Raw genomic sequence first — 22,970 nt, 5'->3', positions numbered from 1 at the left:
TACAGTTCAGTGCTATTTTTGTACTAGGATAATACATATGATTAGTGTCACCATACGTCCTGGTTTGGCCGGGATTCGTCCTGTATTTGAGGCCTTGTCCTGGGCATCCCTGTCAGTCAGAAAAATGTCCCAGAATGTTCAGGACAAGCAGTCAGTCACCCAACAGTGTTCCAGTGTTCAGTGGGAACACATGTATATGGCAAATTAACAGTAAAAATCCTGTTTGCAGATAGACTTTGACCTGTCAGAGTAAAAAGGCCTAACAGATTTGGAAGTAGAAAAGAATAGCAAAAAAATTGCTTTCACATAAACTTGTGACCCATCAGAGGAAAAAGTGTCTAACAAATTTGGAAGGAGGAATAAATAAAAACGGGTAGATGGTTTGGGATCCGTCAAAGTAAATATAGATTCCTTTTATACTGTCTTTGGTTGATGAAAATATGGTAACCCTACATATTGTTGAATCAAAAATTTTAAAGGGGGTCATTGGTCATATTGAGTTGCTCATAAGGAGTTGCGGTATGAAAAAGGTTGAAAACCACTGTTCTGCAGCATCACATGCAGTGGAAGTCCTCCCCTTGGGGAGACAGTATCATTTTCAGTGGTGCTAGGTAGAGATAGTCTCACCCTCCCCCTCAAAAATAGTCTTTTCCAAAAACCAGACCCCTCTTAAAGGAGGCCACAGATAAAGAGATGTTTATTTACCACCACTCTTCAGCATACCCAAGAAGGATTCCTCTGAACAAAGGGTGATCCTTGACCTGTCAAGTCTGAACAAACACATTCTCTGTGACAGGTTTTGAATAAGTAATATTGTCCAAGTACACTTGCTCATTCCACAGGGAACTTGGATCATCTCTACAGATGTGAAAGATGTATACTAGCACGTCCCTATCACTGTTCCCTTCCACCCCTTCCTGTGGGTTCGGATAGGGAAGGAAACATACAAATTCAAAGTCATGCCTTTCAGGTTAAATGTTGCCCCCCAAGAATTTTCACAAAATTAGCAGCAGTAGTTGTCTGACAGCCTAGGAAAAAAGGAATGTAACTGGTGGCCTACCTAGATGATTGGCGGCTAATCTGCTGATCCACCAGAGAAGAGTGCTGACAAAACTTGAGAGTGATAGTCAACAGACTCCAGTAAAATGGTTTCCTAATATTGTACATAGGAACAAGTTCTGCCTTACATCCAGCAGATGTTTTCTGAGGCTGGGACTTTGTTGGGATACAGATGCTCATCATGGCCGGCTGTCTCTTCCCAACAGCGCTCAAACCAGAATAAGGGAGGACTTGAGAAAATTCCTTGCACAGCCCGTCTTTTCTAGACGACTGTTGGAACAAAGTCTGGGCCTGTTTCAGTTTGTGTCTGTGTTAGTATAATGGTAAGATTGCAATTGTAGGATGTAAACAAAGTCTGGCTCTCACATAACAGGAAAAGGCTTTGCAATTGCCTTCATCTGACTGGGAAGATACTCTGTCCATAGATGTGGAAGGGGGCTTTGGCAAAACAAGTCGACCTGACTCTACTGTCTGTTTGAGTGATAATACATACTAATACCTCCTTGACAGGTTGGCGAGGCCATGAGGAGGATCGTCAGGTAGCAAAAAGTTGGTCACCTGGTGTGAGGGAGTGTCATATCAGCTTCCTGGAGTTGGTGGCTGTCTTTCTGTCTGAGAAAATTGAAACCTCCAAAAGGGACCAACATTTTGTCAGTCCTTTACAATATGACTACTGCGTCTTGTATCAAGAAGTTGGGTTCATGCCAAGCCCCTCTCAAGTGAGTAATTGCCATGCTTCCACATCTGGAAGTGGACCCGTTTGCCACATGCAAGAACCATCAACTTCCAGAGTCTGTCTCTGAACCCGAATATTCAGACAGTAGCAAACAAAGAGATGCATTTGTACAAAACTGAAACAAATGGAATACAATATACCTATTTCCTCCATTGTCCCAGATTTTGAAGGCTTTGAACAATCTACTAGCATTCAACAGAATCACTTACCTAGTGGTCCCAAATTAGCAGAACAGTCTTTGGTTCCTTTTGCTTCAACAACATGTGAGAGAATGGATTCCATTACTGTCTGCTGTTCGATCCCATAGAGGAGGAGAGAATTGTCTAAACATCTTCCTTTCCGAGCTGTGACCTTCATGTGTGGATTTTTAAAATCTAGTCTGCCATGAAGATTCTTTACCTAACATTGCTGAGTACCTAGTGCAGAAACTACAGACTTCATCTATCCAACATACCAGTCCATATAGAAAATGTGGTTAGATTACTTCCATGTTGAAACAGTTTTACATTTTTTTTACTGTACCTATATATCTTTTGATGCCAAGTGCCTTGCTATTACAACAATCATGGCATACAAGACAGCAGTGTTGGAACCCTTGCTTTATGGTTTTGGAATTGATTCTAATATTGAAATTAATTTTCTTCTTCAGTCTTCTGCACTGCAAAGGCTGGCTTGTGCAAGGCTTCCCATTACCTGGTCCCTGAATAAGGTTCATAGACTCCTGTCATCTCAGTTCAGTGGGCCCAGTAAAACTATAACTCATTGCTTCAAAAGGTAGTCTTCTTGGCTGCTTTGGCATCAGGAGCTTGGATTAGCTGACTAGGCTGTCTTAGATGAGGACAATGTTTCATCACTCATTCACCTAGCTGTCATTTACTGTTGTCTCTTGGCAAGAATGAGGGCCTTTTAAAAGGAAAAACCCCTTTACATCAAAGGGAACTCAGTATTTAGGATAAAACATTATGCCTTGTTGAAGCACTCAAGATTTACCTAGATGTCACAGCAAACATCCCAGATGGCCCTCTTTTTCCTACACCCTAGTGCAAACAAACCGCTATCTACACAGGCTGAGAATTACTTTAGTGCCCTTCCCTTCATTAAAAAGGCAGACCCTTGCTCCTTTCCTAATTCACATGGCATCCAAAAGGGTGAGTACATTGTCAACGTTCTTCTTAAATGTTTCTTTCAAAGAAGTCCCCGAGTGTATGAGGTGGTTATTAGAGTAAGTATTCCTGAACCAGGGAAGGCAATAATCTTGCAGCCAGACCTGACATAACCTTAGAACCATAAAGGATATTATACATATATAGGTTTGTGTGTTTCCTGTTCTTTATTGCCAAAACCTAATGGGTATCCAGAATAAAGAAAATGGTTGGTAACCTGTGACTAGTCTTTGGACAAAAAGTTTATATATCTGAGTTGTCGTGTTTTATTTATTAGGAGCAATGTCATTTTGTCAGCTGCCAATTTCTTTGGCAAGCTCCTTTGAGGACAAACAGTGGCTATGCTATTAAAATACGGGTTTTGACTTGGGAAAACCTATTTTTGGTAGTTGCTGTGAGTCCTCAAACCCACCCATAGGAAAAACCTATTTTTGGCAGCTGCTGTGAGTCCTCAAACCCACCCTGGCAAAAAAAGCATGGGCCTCGGGTGAATATTCATCTTGCACAGGCTTGGCAAGTAATGAGGAAAATAGTGGACATATGTGTTAATTGTCACATCCATGTGAGTAGGAGAAGGGAAAACCGAGGTGGTTGTTGTGGACAGGAGACAGCCCTCTTGTCCCGAGTCCTTTATATTCTGTCACTGTGCCAACAAGCACTATTCTAGCTGAGACCACCCATATGAGAATTCTTTGAAATTAGTTGGTCTGTCTTATGGAGCCTGGGGGGACCATGAGATTGTAACTCCTTTGAGGACTCACAGCAACTACCAAAATTAGGCTTTTTCTACATCAAAACCTGTTACAGTATTTGATTTTCAAATTGTACAAGTTGCCTGAGGTTTGATATGCACTTTTTATTCCCTCACAAAATTCTGACTCGAGAGAATTTGCACTGGATGCCATTGTTCCTAAACATTTGAAAGATTCAGCATCTTTAATCCTTTCTTAATCTAATGTGTTTACTCTGTCCTCATTACTTCTGTTTTTCCTAGATTTTATTTAGTCCCAACATCTGTATATTCCAGGTCTGTCAAGTTTTATTCTTAGTCTGTCAAATTTCTATCATTACTCCACTTCAGACCTTCTCTACTTTTTTCATTAAAAACTATCAGAAGGGCAAAGACCAAAGGTGAAAAAACATTTCCTTGTAGCATCCCAATATCAATAAAAATTCACTTGATACGACCCTATCAGCAGTAGTTTTGCATCTGCTTCATTCATGGATAATTTCAGTTAGCTGTACATGTTTAATCAGAATGCTACACTGATGCCACCAGACACTCTATGATACTATTGGCATGTGGATGCTGCATAAATTCCATACTCTGTCAGATTTCTATCATTACTCCACGTCAATGTTTTGACACTTTTCTGTGCAACTCATGCTTGTTTTAAAACCAGTTTGTTCTCTAAACATTTTATCAATTTTGTTCTTTAACATATTGAAAATTAGCTTGCTGAATATTTTCATTAAAACTGGTGAGGTCCAGTGCCTCTATACTGTAGTTACCACATTCAGTCAGGTTGCCTTTGGTACCTTTGCCATGATTTCTAATTCACAATCATCAGGTTTTGTTTCATTATCCCATATGGTGCCTTTTCATTTTCACGTAAATTCATCCCTGCAGTTATTACGTTATAACTTTGTTTTCCGTCTAAATTTCTTTCATATTGTTTCCACATCAAACATTATGAATTCATTCATAAGCACATTCAGGTCGTCTTCATATTCTTGTATATCAGTGAAAATATTACTTCACAGAAATGTTCTCAAACTTTATGAAGTATACCTTTCACCACTCTGATTAACAGCTCTCCATTCAGGTAGACTCATTTCATATTCTTAGCAACGGGTATATCAGTGAAAATATTATTTCTATCACAGAAATAAATTCCTCTAACTCTTCATCAGCCGGAAATGTTCTGCCCAACATTGTCTGAAGCTCTTCGGGCTAACAAAGGGCTTCTTCTGATGATGCTATAGACCCATCTTGTCTCTGGTATTTTACTGATAACATTCTGCAGTATTATTCTCTGAGTAGCAGGGAAGAGATATCCTTCTAAATGACCATTGAAATCTTTTATTGGGCAAGCCTTGAGTGCTTTCACAAGGCTGTTGGCACCTTGTCCTTTGCTATGATGCATACTGTACTGTCAAGCTTATCTTAAGAGTCAAACTTTACTCACTATCTTAGGCTTGGAAGCCCCATCACACACTTGCACAGTAGGTACATGGAAACATTCGGGATGTTCACAGTACCTCAAGTACTTTTTTACTTCATAACACAATTGTTTAGAGTTCATTGAAGGTTCTCTATATACTCATCCGTCTAAAAGTTGTTAGCAAGATGTTCACCATGGTATATCGGGTATCACCACACTCATGACCACATATGTGGCAACTGTGTAAAAGGCATATAAAAAGTGTTGTGTGTAACAATTCAGCATCTCTCCCCTTAACAGTACAGTATTGTTGCTGTTGCTACCTGTCAAGTGAGTTTCTTATTGTATCACATTTAATATTTAAGCTTACTGATAAAGTATTGAGTAGGTGAAAAATCTTAAATCTAGGGTTATATGCAGGAGAACTACAGTATTTTATAGTTAATGTTAAGTGATCATAATAATTTTTGTTTTGTCATTTATAAGGTTGTTTAATCATACATTTCTGATAAATATGTGAAATACGAAGATATTTTGGGTAATTCAGAATGCATATTGCACATGACATTTTAACAAGAGTTGCCCTACTCTGTACTGAGATAACAAGGCCTTGCTTTTTGGAAATCTACAGAATGAATTTGCTTATACTGTGTAATTAAGAACTACAGTATTTACAGTAGTAGTATATAGTGGTAATTTTCCATTATGTTTATTAAGATTTTCTTTTATTTTAATAATTTTATTTTTTTTTCAGCTGAATGTGCCACTTGAATTATCAGGCCTAGAGCATTCTCCAATGGATTTGAGTGGAGATTACCGTGACCAGGGATTGTTACATTCTGCAGGGGATGCTTGGCTTGATTTAAGGGTTGTTACATCTCCTTCTGGTGCTGTTTGCATTTGTCATCACTATATATATAAAGTAAGGCTTTTACATAACTTCCTCTTGAGAAATTTGATTATTTATTAACAACAGAATTATTAGATATTTTTCTTCCTAGTATCAAGTAAAGATGCTTAAATTAGACCCATGCAGGTGACATAATGTGTAATTCAGTAATGGATTGAATTTGATGAAGTTACTGTACACTATTTGGTGTTAGAGTTAGTCATTAAAGCTATTTGCAAGACTTGGGTGAACATCAGCCAAAGCCCATAACTAACTGGGATTCAATAGCTCTGACTTAGAAGACTTGAGTAATTTAATATGGTAGTCAAATCTAGACAAATTCATGAATATCGTCATTCAATTTTTTTTTATTAGGCTTACTCTTTATGGGCTTAGATCTCTGATGAGACTGACTGGCATCATACTTATGTAACTAGTTGCTCCTCTCACCCTCTCATATGTGCTCAAAGTACCTCATTCTTTGAGATCTCAGTCAGGTTTTCAATTTAGGTTCAGACTGAAAAAATGTGTAAAGGCATCTTTTCCAGGTAGATGAAAGTACAGTTTTTTGTGATAAACATTCATTTCACCCTCATTAATCGCTTCTGTAATGTTTGCTTCCATTCCTTTAAAGACTAGTGCTGTATTCAGATTACTTTACAGGCTTGGCTAACAGATTGATGGTGTGATAGACTAGAACTGTTTATAGATACTTCAAGTTAAAAATTGCAATTTAAAGTTAGAATCCCAACTCTGTAGTGGAAACAATGTGATGATTGTCATTATTTATGGACTGCATTTTGTATCATGTAAGTACTGCAATGGAATTATACTGTAAATGTTCATACATAATGTAAATCATTGCTTTAGTAGAATCTTTTATAATACTTTGTTAATGGACTGATGAGCTGAGAATGATTCAGAATAAGAATCTTGCTCTTCTGGAGTTGATACACTCTTAAAGGGTTATGTAACTTGCCAGTCTCTTCTTCCCATTCCATAGTGTGAAGTTTTGGTCCAAAGGACTTCAGCATCATATTTTGCTCTCAGATAGCTACAGTAAAACATATATGTCCAATTAATTTTAGCCACTGAGGATTTCAAATTATTTTTGAAAAGTGAATAGTGTCCATGTCCAACCCATATCTCTTGCTAGTCTACTCCAGACGTTAGTATAACATGGGGTCTGCCTGCTACTTTGTAGATGCTTAGTCATTAAAACCCTTAGAATCACTACAGGGTCACCATTAGGCAGGATCTTCAGTTCAAATGTTCTGTAGCAAATTGCTCGGTTCACTTTTTGCCAGTGGGTATGGCTCATACCACTTGCTATGAGCATAGTCCTTGTAAAAAACAAGGAAAATTTGCTTGGTCGCCAGATATGGGCGAGATTTGTAGTATGCTCCTGGCAGCAAGTTTTAAGGATGAAACAGCTCCTTTTAAGGTGTCTCGATGGGTCCTAGGGTTCAGTAGGGGTGGGAAGGGGGAGGTTATACCTTTCTGGCAGAGCTCCAGCAGCAGATATTTAATCCTTTCTTAGAACACCATCTATGTTTTTGCCAAAACCCAGTAACATCAGTCCCCAGTACCTCCCAGGTTAACCCCGCGGAGGAATTAGAGGAATCTTTACATGGGGTTGACATTCTTACTAAAGAATATGAAGTGGACATTGCCACTGAAATGGCCCTGCTGAACCCAGAAGGCTCAGGGACTCAAATTTTAGCTATCCATGGTAGAAACCTTCCAGAAGGAATTCTATTCCCCATGCGGTTATTGTTGCTGAATAGAATCTTTCCCCAAAAAGGGATACTAGGATCCACCTAACTCCGACTGAAAAGACTACATCTTCGGAGGGGTATAGTAACTTACCCAGGCCTTCTGCCCCTTGATTAAGAAGCAGTTACAATTCAGTTGCTGAAGTTTAATTAGACTGTGCAAGCCCCCCCAAAAGGGATGCACAGTTTGCGGCATTTGATCAATTCCATAAGGAAATTGAGTACCATCAAAGATGCCCTTGCCATAGAATGGCAATATATAAGGGACATAAAGCATGATTCCGAAAAGGGAATTAAGTCGGTCATTTACACCCCAAAATGTAAAAGTACATCTTGTAACCAAAAAGTGAGTGTGGATACAAATGGTGCCCAAACAGGGTCTAGTGTTAGAATTCCGACTGGAAACAACAAAAAGGTCAGTTCGGAATACAGAATTTCAGATCAAACCATAATAGAGTCTTGAGTACTCACCCCTGATTATACTGATAATCCTTGGTGAGATGCCTCAAAGTGCATTTTCTCTCCTGATGGCAAGTATGTAATTAATGAGAGAAAAACTATGATCAAAGTTGTACATGTAGAATTTAGAAACAGGGCAGCATTCCCTAATGCAGAATGGCACATGGTACCATCATCGCCAGACATGGAGAAGCCACTAACAAACGGTTTTCTTATCTCTGCCTATAACATTAAAAGGTAAAGAAATCACCCTTTACCAGGTCAACGAAAAATGGATCTCTACATCCATTTTGAATAAGACCCAAGTTGCTCACCAAGTAGCCCCAGTTTTCTGTCCATTCACTTTCATAATTATTAATCATGTGAAGACAGATTTTCAGAATTTGTAGTGACTAAAAACAAGAGACAATGGCAGAATTAAAACCATCTCCCACAGTCATCCCAGTTTCTGGAAATTCCACCAACGAGTGGGCAATGCTACAACTCCCTTTTGAAAGGAAAAAGCTCCCTTTAGATATAGCTATGCAGGGGGACCCACAACAGTTTGGGACCCCCTTGAGAAGATCTCAGAGGGGACAGCCTCGTCAGAATTTTATGCTAGGCTCTGACTCCTTAGTATTATAACCGCTACCACCTTGCTGGAAGTTGCCACCAAAAGGCTTCCAGAAGATTCCAGGATAATTTTTGCTGTTGAGGCTCAAAAGTCTTATGAGAACCTGACAGGAAGCACTTCCTAGAATGGTGCATAAAAGCGCGAATGGAAGCATTGGAGGGCTCCATCATCACTCTCCAATGTCACTGCATTTTTACATTCTAACCCCTTCTGTAAGGACCTGTTTGAGGAGTCTGTTGTGGCTCAACTCAACAAGCATGCCCACCAACATAATTGTATAGGGGAATTTAGGAAACAAAGAAACCTAAATTTCTCTTCACCCAACCACAACAAAGACTCGCTTTGATCAAAAATCACATAAGCCTTCAGTCACCCCCAAAAGTTTTCTTCAAAAACCAGGTAGGTGGTCAAAAGGGACAATTCCCTACAAAGGGACAACAACAACAGCAAGGACATCCTTTTTCACAAGGTCCAAAAACCATCTTATACTCGTAGGGGGAAAAAGGAAAAGCAACACCTGGAATGTGTATCAAAGGTGAAGGCAGAAGAAGAGGTAGATACCAATAGGAATTGTATAGTTGGTGGTTAGCTTCGACGACTTCACAGACAATGGAAGTTTTCCCAGTGGGGGACAGCATTATTTATGTGCAGAAAGGCCCTGTTAATGGGGCCCATAGAGAAACATGCATATATTTGCCACCAAGTACGTCTCTTCAGTGTACCTCAAAAAGGATTCCTCTGAAGGAAGAGTGATCCTCAAGCAATCAACACTGAACAAGCACATTGTGGGCCAAAAGTTTTGGATAACTACCACTGCCCAAGTACGTTGAATCATTCCAAAAGGGGCTTTGACAGTTTCTATAGATCTGAAACATGCATACTGGCACGTCCCTATCGCCGTTCCCTTCCGCCCCTTCCTAAGGTTCCGGATAGGGAAAGATGTACAGATTTTTGTAAAATATTCTTTAGACAATGTTTAGCCCTTTGGGCTAAACATTGCCTAAGGAATATTTTGCAAAATTATCAATGGTATTCATTCAAGAACTCAAACAAAAAAAGAATACAACTAATAGCCTACCTAGACAACTGGTTGATCTGGGGGCCCACAAGAAAAGAGTGCTTGAAAAACCTAAGAGCAATGGTCAACAGACTACAGTCAAAAGGTTTTATAATAAATTTGAAAAAATCCTGCCTCACACCCAGCACTGACACTTTCAGTGGCTGGGACGGTGTTGGGATACTCTTCACAGCCTGTTGTCTCTCCCCATCATACTCAAAACAGAATAAGGCAAGTCCTCAAAAGGTTCCTTGCACAGCCCAGAATTTCCAGATGGCAATTAGAACATATGATGGGCCTGCTGCAGTTCACATCAATAATAGATCCAATACTTAGACTGCAACTAGAAATGTGAACAAATTCTGGCTATTGCATGCAAGAAAGATGCGATACAGACCTCATCAAAAGATTCAGAAAGTTGGGGAGATACTTTGGCCTTGGATCCGGAAGGAATCTCTGGCAAAATAGGTCACCTTGACTCCTCCATCTGTATGAGTGACAGAAGAGAGAGACAACATGACTACAATGTCCTGCATCAACAGGTCAGGATCACGTTCACCTCCTCTCAATATTATAATGCTAGCCATCCTTCGGATGGCACAAGCAAGGAAGTTGCACCTGTCTGCAATTCACCTCACAGGGGGGTCTCATTGTAATAGCAGACTCTCTATCAAGGAAAACGACAGCCTCAACAGGGTGGATGTTGGACAACCACTCTTTTCAAACAATAGCCAACATGCTTCCACAACCAGAAGTGGACCTGTTTGCCACATACAAGAATTACAGAGTCCTAATATGCAAGGGATGTTTTCCTAAAGACTGGAATAAGGGGAGAATGATATCTTTTTCTTCCATTGCCCCAGATTTCGAAGGTTTTGAGCAAACTTCTAACTTTCAAAAGAAACAGCTTACTTAATAGCCCCAAATTGGCCAAACAGGCATTGGTTCCTGTTACTTCAACAATGGACGAAAAGATCAATTCCACTATCGTCTGCTGTTCTATCCCTTTTCTAAGCCTAGACTTTCACATATGGATTTTTTAAAAAATATCTACCATGAAAATTACTCACCCAACATTGCTAGGTACCTAATGCAAAAATTACGGACATCATTTATCCAGCAATACCAGTCTGTATGGAAGATATGGTTAGATTATATCCATACTGAGAGCCTAGTTGAGATTTCTGTAGAAACATTTTTAATTTTTCTTATATACCCTTTTGAAGACAAATGCCCTTGCAGTTACAACAGTCATGGCATACAAGGCTGCATTAATGGAATTTGCTTTATGGATTCGGGATTGACTCCAGTATTGAAGTTGTCACTTCCCTTCTGCAGTCTTTTTGTCTACAAAGGCCTGCTCCTAAAAGGCATCCAATTACTTGGTCCCTGAACAAGGTGCTTAGACAGAATTCTATCAACCCCTCAATTTAGCGGACCCAATACACCCACAATGCACATGCTACAAAAGTCAATCTTCTTGATTGCATTAGCATCAGGAGCTCGTATTAGTGAACTGGGGTCTCTTTGACAGGGACAATGCATCACGCAAACAGCTGACCATCAATTATTATTGTCCCCTGGCCCATCATTCTTGGCCAAGAATGAGGATCCTTTAAAAAGGAAATATATTCTTATAAGAAAACTCAATTTAGTAGACAAGACATTATGCCCGGTTCAAGCACTTAAGGTGTACCTAGAAGTCATGGCAAACTTCCCAGAGGGTCCTATTTTCCTACACCCTAGCACAAACTAACCACTCTCCCTACAAGGACTGAGAATGATTGTAGTGTCTCTCATTCAAAAGGCAAATCCACACTCCTTGCTTAGGTCACATGATATTAGGAAAGTAAGTACATCGTTGGCCTTCTTCAGAAATGTCTTTTTTGAAAGAGTCTCCAAATGTACAGGGTGGTCATCAGTTAAACTATTGCCGCAAGCTCGAACAAATTTGACTACACTGTGTATCAGCAGGTGGCATGTTTAGTCCTAACCCCTAGATGCTACAGCAGAACACCAGGGGTCTTATTGACGGTGAGTATGCTAACTATTGCTGGGAGAAGGGTGACAGTACTGCAACCAGACCCAGCATGCTTAGGTAAGCCACTGTAGAACTACATTCTAAAACGTAAGTTCGTGTATAGTTTCTTGTTCTTTGGTACCAAAACCTGAAGAGTATTTGGAATAAAGAATAGGACTTGAAATTTATGGCTTGACCTCTGACCAGAAGTGTTTTTTCCTTTGGGATTAAAAATTGAGAGCTTAAGCCTTTTTCATCACCTGTCAATTTCTTTGTAAAGCTCCTTGAGGACAAAACAAACAAGTAGGCTATCAAAAAACAGGTTTTGACGTAGGAAAAACCTATTTTTGATAGTTGCTGTTGAGTCCTCAAAACCCTCCCACTTCCCTGACAAAATGGCACGGGATTTGGGCAAGGGATCATCCTGCATTGACCAACAGAGAGTAATAGCTCCATGGTCTTTAACAGCCCGGTTGTAAGCAAGAGGGCGGACGCGCATGCGAAATAGTCACTTCTCTTTCTTGCAGGTTCTTTGACGTTGGAAAAACTGGGTTCAGCTTCACTGAAGATAAGAGAAAGTGCCCTCTTATCTTTGAGTCCATTATATATTCAATCACATGTTATAATGTTAATCATTATGACACAATACCTGGCCAAAAAGACCAATTGAAGAGAATTCTTTGATATTAGTTTGGTCACCAAGGAGCTCTGGTAGACCATGGAAGGTAACTCCTCAAGGACTCAACAGCGACTACCAAAAATAGGGTTTTCCTACATCAAAACTTTTTTTTTCTTGTACAGTATTGGTTAAATGATGTAATAATAGTGAGGGTTAATTCTATCATACACTTAATACATGAAATAGTAAAACCCATAAGCAAAAAAGCAAGCTCAATAAACACATGTTTACTTAGGAACAGTTGTTCCAATAAAAACTGTGGATGGTTTTTCTCAACACTGATAAAAAAGCATTCAGTATTGGGCATATGCTTACTTACACACTTATGGATTAAGCATTATTTGCTAAGCCACATCCTGTTGTATATACACACACTGTAAAACCTCTGAACAGAGATGCAAACATTTTAGCATATCGTGCTTAATTTGTTCAATTTCAACTACAGTTCAGTAAGCACAGATTAAGTTTTCTAAAGATACCCTGGCACAGTACTGTTACAGAGCAGCAGTGAGTGAAAAGTTTGCAACTTTTGTGAAGGCAACATAGAGCATAAGCAAACACTTTAGAACAGTTGGGTTTACTATCAGACCAGTATTGCACAGAAAGAGATATCCATATACGATATATGTACAGTAAAGGATGAATCTTCAGTATGTACAATACTGTTCTTTATTGTATAATGTGTATTAAAATGCAGTACTGTACTGTAACTCATAATGAAAACCAATTGTGATTGATACTGTTCTGAACCTTCTGCTGTTCTCTTGTTATGTCATTCATGTGCCTTATTGTGGTACCCAGATATTACTGTTTTTCTTAGAGAAATGAGTACTGTAGCTTTCTGTAAAACTGCAGATTGAAATTGTTAAAATATTAAAAGATTTTGATATTAAATAGATTACATTGTACTGTACATGTGGTAATATACAGTACAGTACTTTACAAATTTAGAAAATAAACACTTGGTACACTTCTCTGTCTCTCTCTTTCTTTCTCTTTGATTTATACTTGTACATGTCTCTATGTCTTTTCAGTATACCTTCTAGAAAAGTTTTAACACTTAGCAAATAACTGCAGTGTAATCTCACATATGGAAATAATGTTGCATTAAATATAGATAATACAGAATGCTCTATATACAATAAACCCATATACAAACACTGAGCTAGTACTCTCTCTCTCTCTCTCTCTCTCTCTCTCTCTCTCTCTCTCTCTCTCTCTCTCTCTCTCTCTCTCTCTCTCTCTCTCTCTCTCTCTGCACTGGAAATAAAGTAATGTACTGTAATAGAATATCAGGTATCAAGATGGAAGCCTTGGATATCAGATAGAACCTGTGATACAGTAAAATAAAGAATAGGCAAAAGCAAATGGTACATGTAGACAGATTTCAGGGAGGATATGAAGAATGCACAGTAGAATGGCTCCAAACACTACAGTGATAATTATCCCTTTGAAGATCCTATAATGTCTTAATTTACTAATAGAATATGAGAGAACACCATCATCTAGTCAAACCAGAGCCTTTGTAATATTGTAATTATTGCAGATTTTGTCATCCATCTCATCTTTATTAAAATGTTAAACTTTATGACAATGTTCATCTCATGAACATGGTGCTTGCACTTTAGCTGCTTACTGTATGAACTGTCAGATAGTACCAAAGTGAAGAAGTTGCTGATTGTAAATAAAATGCAGAGCATATCAGTGTGGGTTATACAATAAAGATTTTAAGCATGGAAAAGAATTTTTCCAAAGCCATGAAATTTTGTGATATGATCATGCTTTAAAAAATCACTTTCCTTCTCTCAGTAAGCCTTTTGAAGTAATTATGACTTTAAGAGAAAAATAAAATTCTGGTACTATTGTGCGTCTATATGGGGGATAAGTCTCCCTCATAGGTAAATATGCTGCTTGTACCTATGGACCGGAGTTCAGTTCCCCCGACCAGCTGATGAAGAGTTAGAGGAATTTATTTCTGGTGATAGAAATTCATTTCTCGCTATAATGTGGTTCGGATTCCACAATAAGCTGTAGGTCCCGTTGCTAAGTAACCAATTGGTTCTTAGCCACGTAAAATAAGTCTAATCCTTTGGGCCAGCCCTAGGAGAGCTGTTAATCAGCTCAGTGGTCTGGTAAAACTAAGCTATACTTACTTTTACTTTTTCTCCCATTATCCTCTGCTGTTATCAGTAGTTATATTTTGAAACAGGCAACTCCTCTGCCAGTTGTGGGGGAAGAATCCTTCAATACTGAGTAAAGCACCAACTAAGGGAAAGGTACAGCAGGTTGCAGAGATCACCAAACCTTTGCTGATCAAAACTGCAATTAGAGGAATCATTTTAGATATTATAAAACACATCCTAAATCTTTTCAACGTATTTGAAAATGATGTATTTTCTTCAAAATATTAATAATTCCTAATTGGAATTCCTCAGAAAGTGAGGTGGAGGTCTGATAAATTTTTGATAACATGTTGTTTACATAGTGATTCAAATCTTATTTTTACTGATGGCTCCTAGCCCAGTGCTGGGATGGCTTTGGAGTTTACAGCAGTGAATTTTATTATATGGGCATACTTCCTCATGTAGTTTATAATTTTACAGCACAGCTGTCTGATATTTTAACAGTGTTTGAGAAAATAGCAATTATTGGAGAAAGTAATTTCATCTTTTGGGATTCAAAAAGTGTTTTGTAGGATTATATAAGAATAAAAAAAGACTTGGATGTTGCTGCTGTTAATTTTGACATCCTCTTTTGTTCTGCAACTCATGTGTCAGATATGCACTTACTTCAGAACTGCAGGGTTAAAGAAGCCCACTTTACTCAAGCATAATGCCATTGCAATGGTTTTTGGAATGGCTTTCTATATTAGATAAGGTTTCTTCACATCTCACAGGCCACTGTATCAGTGCTGATGCATGAAAGTCTGTGGAAGAGTAATAAATATTTGTTCTTTTCTAGCTATAAGAACCAAGATTTGGATGACTGTTGATGGCTGCTTGCTTACCAAAATAGCAGTAGTTCAGGAAGCAGACTCCAAGGCTTGTTTAATTTTTGTTTGTGATCACAGTGCTCATCTCACTGGATGGCTGAGCTCAGTCACTGCAACAGAAATCATGGTGTTGTGGCTCTATATTTCTCTACTATTTCTGGTTGTTAGCTGTTAATAAATGAAACCACACTCCAATCTGGCAGTTGTCTTGACCTTGTCTTCACAGCTGTTACAGAGATTGTATATTGTGGAGTAGGTTTGCTAGTTGGTTCATCTCATCATTGTTTGATCAAGGTTAATGTGGAGATGGCTGAGGTTGTTCCCGATGTTAGCTTTTTAAGAACGGTATATTTGAAATTCCAGGCCAGTTGGGATGGGATTCACTATGATACTATTGAGCTGATTTGGAGCAGTATTTATAGAAGTCCAAATATTATTGAGTGTTTGAGTGATCCCCTTAAGACTATTATCGAGAGGAGAATTCCTTCTAAAATCCTCAAATCTTGTTTTAAAGATAAGCCTTGGCTCATTGCTGTATGTAAGGTTGCCTACTGTGAAAAACAAGAATCTTATCATTTTTTGAGGAACAGTTTATTGGACTTTTTGTGTAAAATCACTGAGCTTAGAATTCAAGCTCAGGTGGTCTGTGAGAGAGCTGAGGGAGCTTATAATGAGAGTGTGAAGATCTTGCTCTCTAGTGGTGTTGACCATAAGTGGTGGTCTACCCTCAAGATTATTGTTCTTTGGAGTTGATTCAAGCATCCTCGGCTTATTGGACCAGGTAGAACTGCTGTATATGTATTGCCTTAAACAGAGGGTGGAACTTTTGTCTCAAGTCTTTATGAGCAAGCAGTGTGGTGAGTCCATGGTGTTGCCACAGTCATGTTTTCCAGAGCCTACATTTTGTTCAATGGCCTTCATGTCTAGGGAAGCCAGAACTTTGCTTCTGGGGCTTGACGGTAATGTGGGCATGGATCCTAATGGGATCTTTCTCGTCTTTTTTAAAAAGATTACTGATTTCATTGCTCTTTAGATTCCTACTATTTTCAGATGATTAGTTGGACTTGCAAGTTTTCCTTCTGTTTGGAGGAAGGGAAACATTGCTGCATTACCTAAGAGACTGAGTCTGTCCTCATGCCCCTGTGAATATAGGTCCAATTCAATTACCTTTTTAATCTAAGGTTTTTGAGATGCTGCTCTCTAAGCATCTTTGTAGGTTTATTGAATATAATAACCTGCTACCAGCATTACAGTTTGGTTTTTTAAAGGCCACAGCACTTATGATGAACTCTTGTCAGTGTCTACTATCTTGCAGAGTGCTTTTGATGAGGGTGCAGAGGCATACGTGGTCAGTCTAGATTTTAGTGCAGCCTTTGACCGTGTGAATCATGAAGCACTCATGCACAAGCTAAGATTAATTGGAGCTGATGGATATTTTTTAATATTTGAAATGAATTTTTAATAGGCAGAACCCAAAGGCTCTGTGTAATGTCATTTCAGGTGTTTCTCAAGGTAATGTTCTTGGACTTTTGCTATTTATTATCTATACTAGTGACATGTGGCAAGGTCTGGAGAACAAACTGATTGCATGCAAAGATGCTACTCTTCTAGCAGAATCTTGAGCTAGAGATTTGTTCGTATTCGTGAGTGGAGTAGGCTTTCTGCACCTTAAAATTCAAATGGTATGAGAAATTTGATTGACTCTTTTGAGATTTTTAGCAGCAAATATGTCTGTTGAATGCCAAGTGGAGGTCAACTACAAAATTTCAACCTTCGGTCAACTTTTCGACCGAAATGGTCGAAAAACGCAGTTGTAAGCTAAAACTCTTACATTCTAGTAATATTCAAATACCTTCATTTTAAAATTCAAAATATGATTTATCAGAATTTTTGAAAAAACTTTTTATGGAACTCTTTCCGAAAATTTCAGAAATTCTTTGTCATTTACTAATTTTCATGTAAATTTTATGATTTTAAATTTTAGTGAAAATAACTCTTTTGTGATTTTCGGTTGTAACTATATTCAGCCAAAAAATTGACTTTTGAGAAATATATACAGTATTTCTTACATTCTAGTAATATTTCATTTGCAATATTTTGCACCAAAAAGTCTCTAGCACAAAAATGTTTTAAATTCTTTTCTCATTCTTGTTTTTGTTTTATATTAGTTGTTACATAAAGTTTTATATATGGAACTGTTCTCCAGTGTGGTCAGAAAATTCTGTGCTTTATCAGTTTTGAAATGTTTTCATATTTCAAACTCTTGGATAGATTTATGTCTTCAGTCAAATATATTTTGCAACAAATTATTATTTAATGTTGAATGAAAAAAAAATGTACCGAACACAATTAATAACATTTGCACGTTTTACATTAGTCATTACATAAACTTTTATATATGAAGATGGCAGGCTCATGGTTCCTCTGCAACTTTAAAACAGTGTGTCATTCTTTAGTATCAGTTTTAACACTGTTCAGTTTGATTTATGGGACATTTTTTACCTTGGCATCTTGACCTGCATTTTATATTAGTCGATAAAGAGAGCAATTTTTTCAATACAACAAAAAATCCAGAGCTTTTTGTTTTGAAAGAGATATTCACGATAAATGGTTAATTTGACACAATCAGCATGGTTAGCAACAGGGCTAAAAACTTACAGTCTAACAAGGGCTTCATTTTTCAACAAACGGGAAGACACAATATTTTGATTTAAGGATAATCTGAACTGGTGGCGAATTCACAGTCTTTTCTGATAATATTTTCTCTGTGTTGCTTTGATCGTTTTAAAATTTGTTATATACCAAAATCATCGCAATTGAGTTCCACAATTTCTGTGTACATACGATTTGTATACAAGTTCTTGAGTTTTTTTTGTCTATATTCCAATATTTCGGGGTAATGATATTTTTTCATTTCTGATGGTTCTAAACTTCCAGGCTTAACGAGCGTGCTGTGATTTTTTGAAAAAATTTTCGATCCAGCCTGTCGGAGGCGTTTTTGAATCATTGGCATCCCATGCATCATTGTTCTGTAACTACTGGAGCTTAAGAACAGTCAGTGTGGGGCCTGTCAACACTCTTGATTTATGCATAAATCATTCTAATGAACAAGAAGGGACTCTGTCTTGATAGCGGTCCCAGCCACAAAAATGAGGGCGTGGACTGTGTGTTAAAGGAATCTGAGGATTCATTCTTGCCATTTGTGACATTGGTTCGGTTTTATTTTCGACTGATATTTATTTATCACTTTTTAAAGGACTTTCATTACGCCCTTTTGGAGAATGGTCTGACTCTGTCCAAGGGTTTTCAGGTGAAGATTCAAAGAAAGAAAGAAATTGGAATGATTTTTGTCCTAATCACAAGAACGTTCCCTCAGGTTTGATGTTGACTTCCTTACAGCCACCTTGTCTTCTTTTTTAATGGCCTTGGTCTTAACCCTTGTTTCTTGAGTAGGACAAGTGGAAGAAAGTGAAATGACTGCAACTTCTTGAGGAGGAGCCTGATCCGTAGATCTGCAGCTCCTCTTGCAGAGTGTGTTGCTGCACAAGAATCGGGAACTGGATGACACTCATACTGATGAGTAGAGAGAGCAGCATCTCTTCTCTTCAACAACCAATTAGATTTGGACCAGATACAACCATGAACCTTGACAGACACACAGCCATCTGCAATGGATTTGATGTAAAAAGACCAGAGGGGCAGCTGGAGACTCGAACCAGGAACAAACATGTTTGGAGGTAACTTAAATATCGACCAAAGAGAGTTTTCCCATCCAGAGTTGAGAGAATTCATTTGGATAAGGACACAATCAGCATGGTTAGAACAGGGCAACCCCAACAATGCCTTTGTTTCTTTCTTGGAGAAGGAGAAAAGGAACTGGGAATCCAAAGAGGGCCTGAGGATCTTGGTTGTCTGCAAGGGAGGACCATCTGGCAGGCCACGAGATTCTCTCCTCTTCCTCCAACGCATTGTTCACTATGGTATGGAATGAACAGACAACGAAGAAGATGAATGAGAAGAAGAAGACAAGGAAGACGTGGTTGGGAGATCTACAACGACTCTCATCTTAGATTCCTTCATGTTGGAGTAATCACAAGAACATTCTTCAGGAAGTGCACCTTCGCCACATTGTCGTCTTTTTTATCAGGGCTTGAACCAAGGAGTCAGGAGGAAAAGACGTAGAAGGTCCAGGAATGGAAACCGATGGTAGGGGCATGGCCAATGAAAGTATGGTGTAGGATGAGGAAGTCAAGGCCTTAGAAACACAAGCAGAAGTCACAGACACCATACCTGTAGAGACTGACATGCCTGCAGACACTGGGAGATGGGAAGACAAGAGGTGGGACAGTCTCATCTTAGGTCCCATGTTGGGTGGGTGGGGCTCTCTGGCTTAGGCCTAGTGAAGACCAGCACTGGTATTAGCAATGAAAGTATGGTCTCTGCATCCATCCCTGAAGAACTGCAGTCACAGACACCAAGCTGTAGAGACTGCTTGCCTGCAGACACTCCTAACACAGGAGGTGGGACAGTAGGCCCCCCAAAGAACAGAGGTAGCTAAATTATCACAAGATCTCCTGGACCCTTCATCAAACTATCTAGAGACGAAGCACTAGAAGAACGAGAAGGAGTAAAATCTTCTTGAGAAGATGATGCAATGAGCATTGAGAGGCAAATCTGGTGAAGGAGAGAAAGAACAAGAAGGAAAGCAAAGGAATGGAGGCAAATTGAACAGCCGATTTCCTCTTGTATTTCTTCTTCTTACTAAAATCCATTGCTCCAGAGACCAATCATGGCACTCTGAACAAGGGTTACTTAAATTGCAATCATTTGATCTGCATCTGTTACAAGTCAAATGAGGATCAGTATCGAGAGAGGCTAGATAACGAAAACATGGGTTGTTACCTACCCCAGGACATTTCCTCTGAGGCAAAGCCTTCTTAGATGATTCGTTGGTTTGCATCTTGAATGCAAATGCACACTGATAATCACAATAGTATTTTACAGAAACACAAACAAAAAGAGAATGAAAAATCAGAATGCCAAGGTGAAGAAGGAACAGGCAGTGCATAAAAAACTGGCTTTTATGCTAGAAAGGGCAGCGCACATCTTGCTTGAAGACAGTTTGAGAGATAGCTAGCGAGTCAAGGCATATACGAAGGGGAGAAGAGGTCAGGCTCCGCTGACACTCACTCCCCATTGGCTGATAAACTCATGCCACCAACTTCTTGCATTTTAAACTGGTCCAGCTGCACTTTGAGATTTTTCCCATATGTAAAGACCTGTGGTTTGTTAGTTATGAAAAATACAAACTGATAAAAAATTTGTTATATTTCTTAGATAAAAATCATTGTCTTCTTATCAGGTCCTTCCTCCCAGGTTGGGTATGTTTTGGTGCTGGCCATTTGGCTTGTCTGTTTGAGTGCTAAACCCATTAAATTTCTTGTCCACTTAGAATTGTAGATTTTGCAAGTATGAATTGATTTTTTTACTTGATATCTTTTACTGGGCACTATTAATATGAAAACTACCATCTGTGTCTGATTTTGGAGCTTAAGTAATTAAATATTCAGTCTTAGCTACCATCAGACTGCTCACTTAATATATTATTAAACCCATTAGTGTTGCTAGATGGTGATGTTTGAAATCCTCCTTAGTTTAGGCTGTATTTTATACTTGTACACAAACATGGGTGTTTTGTTAGTTGTTATCTTTTGTATTCTTTAACCCAAACACCATTCAGAAGCAGCTTTCCATTGATTGGAATGATGATTTAGCATGCATGCAATGTCCTACCATTTTTTTGATAAATGGATTATATTAATAAAGAATGGTAGACATAAATGTGATGAACATTCATTAGCTATACATGAACAACCATTTTTGTTAAAAACAGATGTCAGTTGTAGACTTTATGAAACTGGCTTAAGATGTGGAACCATGATTGATGTGGAATGCCTGAGGAGCCTTATTTATATTGGGAAATTACTCTATAAAAACTAAATAGAGCTACATGCGTGTATTTGTTAGTGTTACCATTTTTATAATTTATTTTTATGTAAAATGTAAATTTTATTTCCATATAATTAAAACTAGATATACTGCATATGGGCCAGTTGTTTTTATGTCACTTAGTAGTTTTTCAATACTTTACTTCAGTGTCAAAATGCATGACACCCAAAGTCTTGAGCCAAAGTGGCAGATGCCCAGTTGTCCCATTCCACAACTTATTCCCTCCAGTTAAGCTGGAATGCAGTATTTCAAAAGTGAAGCTTAGAAACTGAGGAAGATGGGTAAGAAGTGGTTTTCACCCCATTTAAGAGCATATCACACTCTGGAAAAGCAAGTTTGTCATCTTTGCAAATTCTTTGTCATTTGGCATTTTGAGTGCTAAAGTGTGAGGCTATAGAAAGGCAATAGTTTGGGTCTACAAGACAAAGGCTTTATATTGTTTTAAAAATGATTTTATTTGTTTGCAGTCACGTCTAGCAGAAACACCTGCTGATCCAGAGAGTTGCGAAGTGTACTTGGCATATTCAGTAACGCTTCTTCATCATGGTTGTGTACTACACAGTGTTGTACCAGGAGTGCCATGGGGTCATGCCCATTCTGTGCTGCCGACATACTCACTGTTTGGAGGTAAAGCACTAATGACAGAATTTATAATTGGCATTGATATTAAACTCTATTTGCATATCCCAACATATTTTATAAAAATGTCGTAATTTCTATGTATGATAATCAACAGACTTTCTTCATCATCAGTGTTTTTTTATGTCAGTTCTCCCTTTGATTCAGTTGTTGAAAGGTGAATGTTGCTGTGAATATTATCATACTTGTGTATGCCTGCTAATATAATTAGAAATTTTGGTCTTGGGATTTCAGTGACTTCTGTCCACTCTCCTACCCTGTATAATTTCTGCCTGAATTCCCATCTGATTTAAGTTTTTATCTTTGACCTTTTTTCCATAATTTTATGGGCCTCCCACTGGTCTTGTTTCTACTACTTTTCATATCTAATACTTTTTTCTGACTAACTACTCCTCATCCTTCATTACATGGCTAAGCTATCTCAGTCATCAATCTTATTATTCAGCAGTCCACACTTTTCAAAATCTCCAATTATATGTCAATGCCAGTCTCTACTACAGAGTATTTTTTTTTTCTTTGTTTTCTTATTGGATACTTTTAATTTATAAGTAGTCTAATAATAGTCTATGTCATCTGGGCTTTTGTTATTTTTTTCTTCCTTTCAATACCTGTTTCAGTCAAAGGTGTTCTCAATGTAACAAGCTGCCTTCCATCTCTATCTTATCTCCATTTGTTTTCTTATAAATTTTGAGCATCAAAAAAATTGTATTAAATG

General features: G+C 38.3%; 1 protein-coding gene across 1 annotated transcript in view; it reads left to right on the top strand.

Moving 5' to 3' along the window:
* pigeon (protein) overlaps positions 1 to 22,970 on the top strand; it is a 179,509-nt gene that overhangs the window by 71,971 nt on the left and 84,568 nt on the right. Inside the window, exons 8-9 of the mRNA XM_067126903.1 lie at positions 5,878 to 6,045; positions 22,084 to 22,243. Coding sequence (XP_066983004.1) covers positions 5,878 to 6,045; positions 22,084 to 22,243 — 328 coding nt within the window. The remainder of the gene's footprint in view (positions 1 to 5,877; positions 6,046 to 22,083; positions 22,244 to 22,970) is intronic.

This window comes from Macrobrachium rosenbergii, chromosome 3 (genome assembly GCF_040412425.1).
Source record: "Macrobrachium rosenbergii isolate ZJJX-2024 chromosome 3, ASM4041242v1, whole genome shotgun sequence".
NCBI lineage: Eukaryota > Metazoa > Arthropoda > Malacostraca > Decapoda > Palaemonidae > Macrobrachium > Macrobrachium rosenbergii.
Note: the sequence above shows the minus strand (reverse complement) of the source record. Positions and strands in the feature narration are given on the sequence as shown.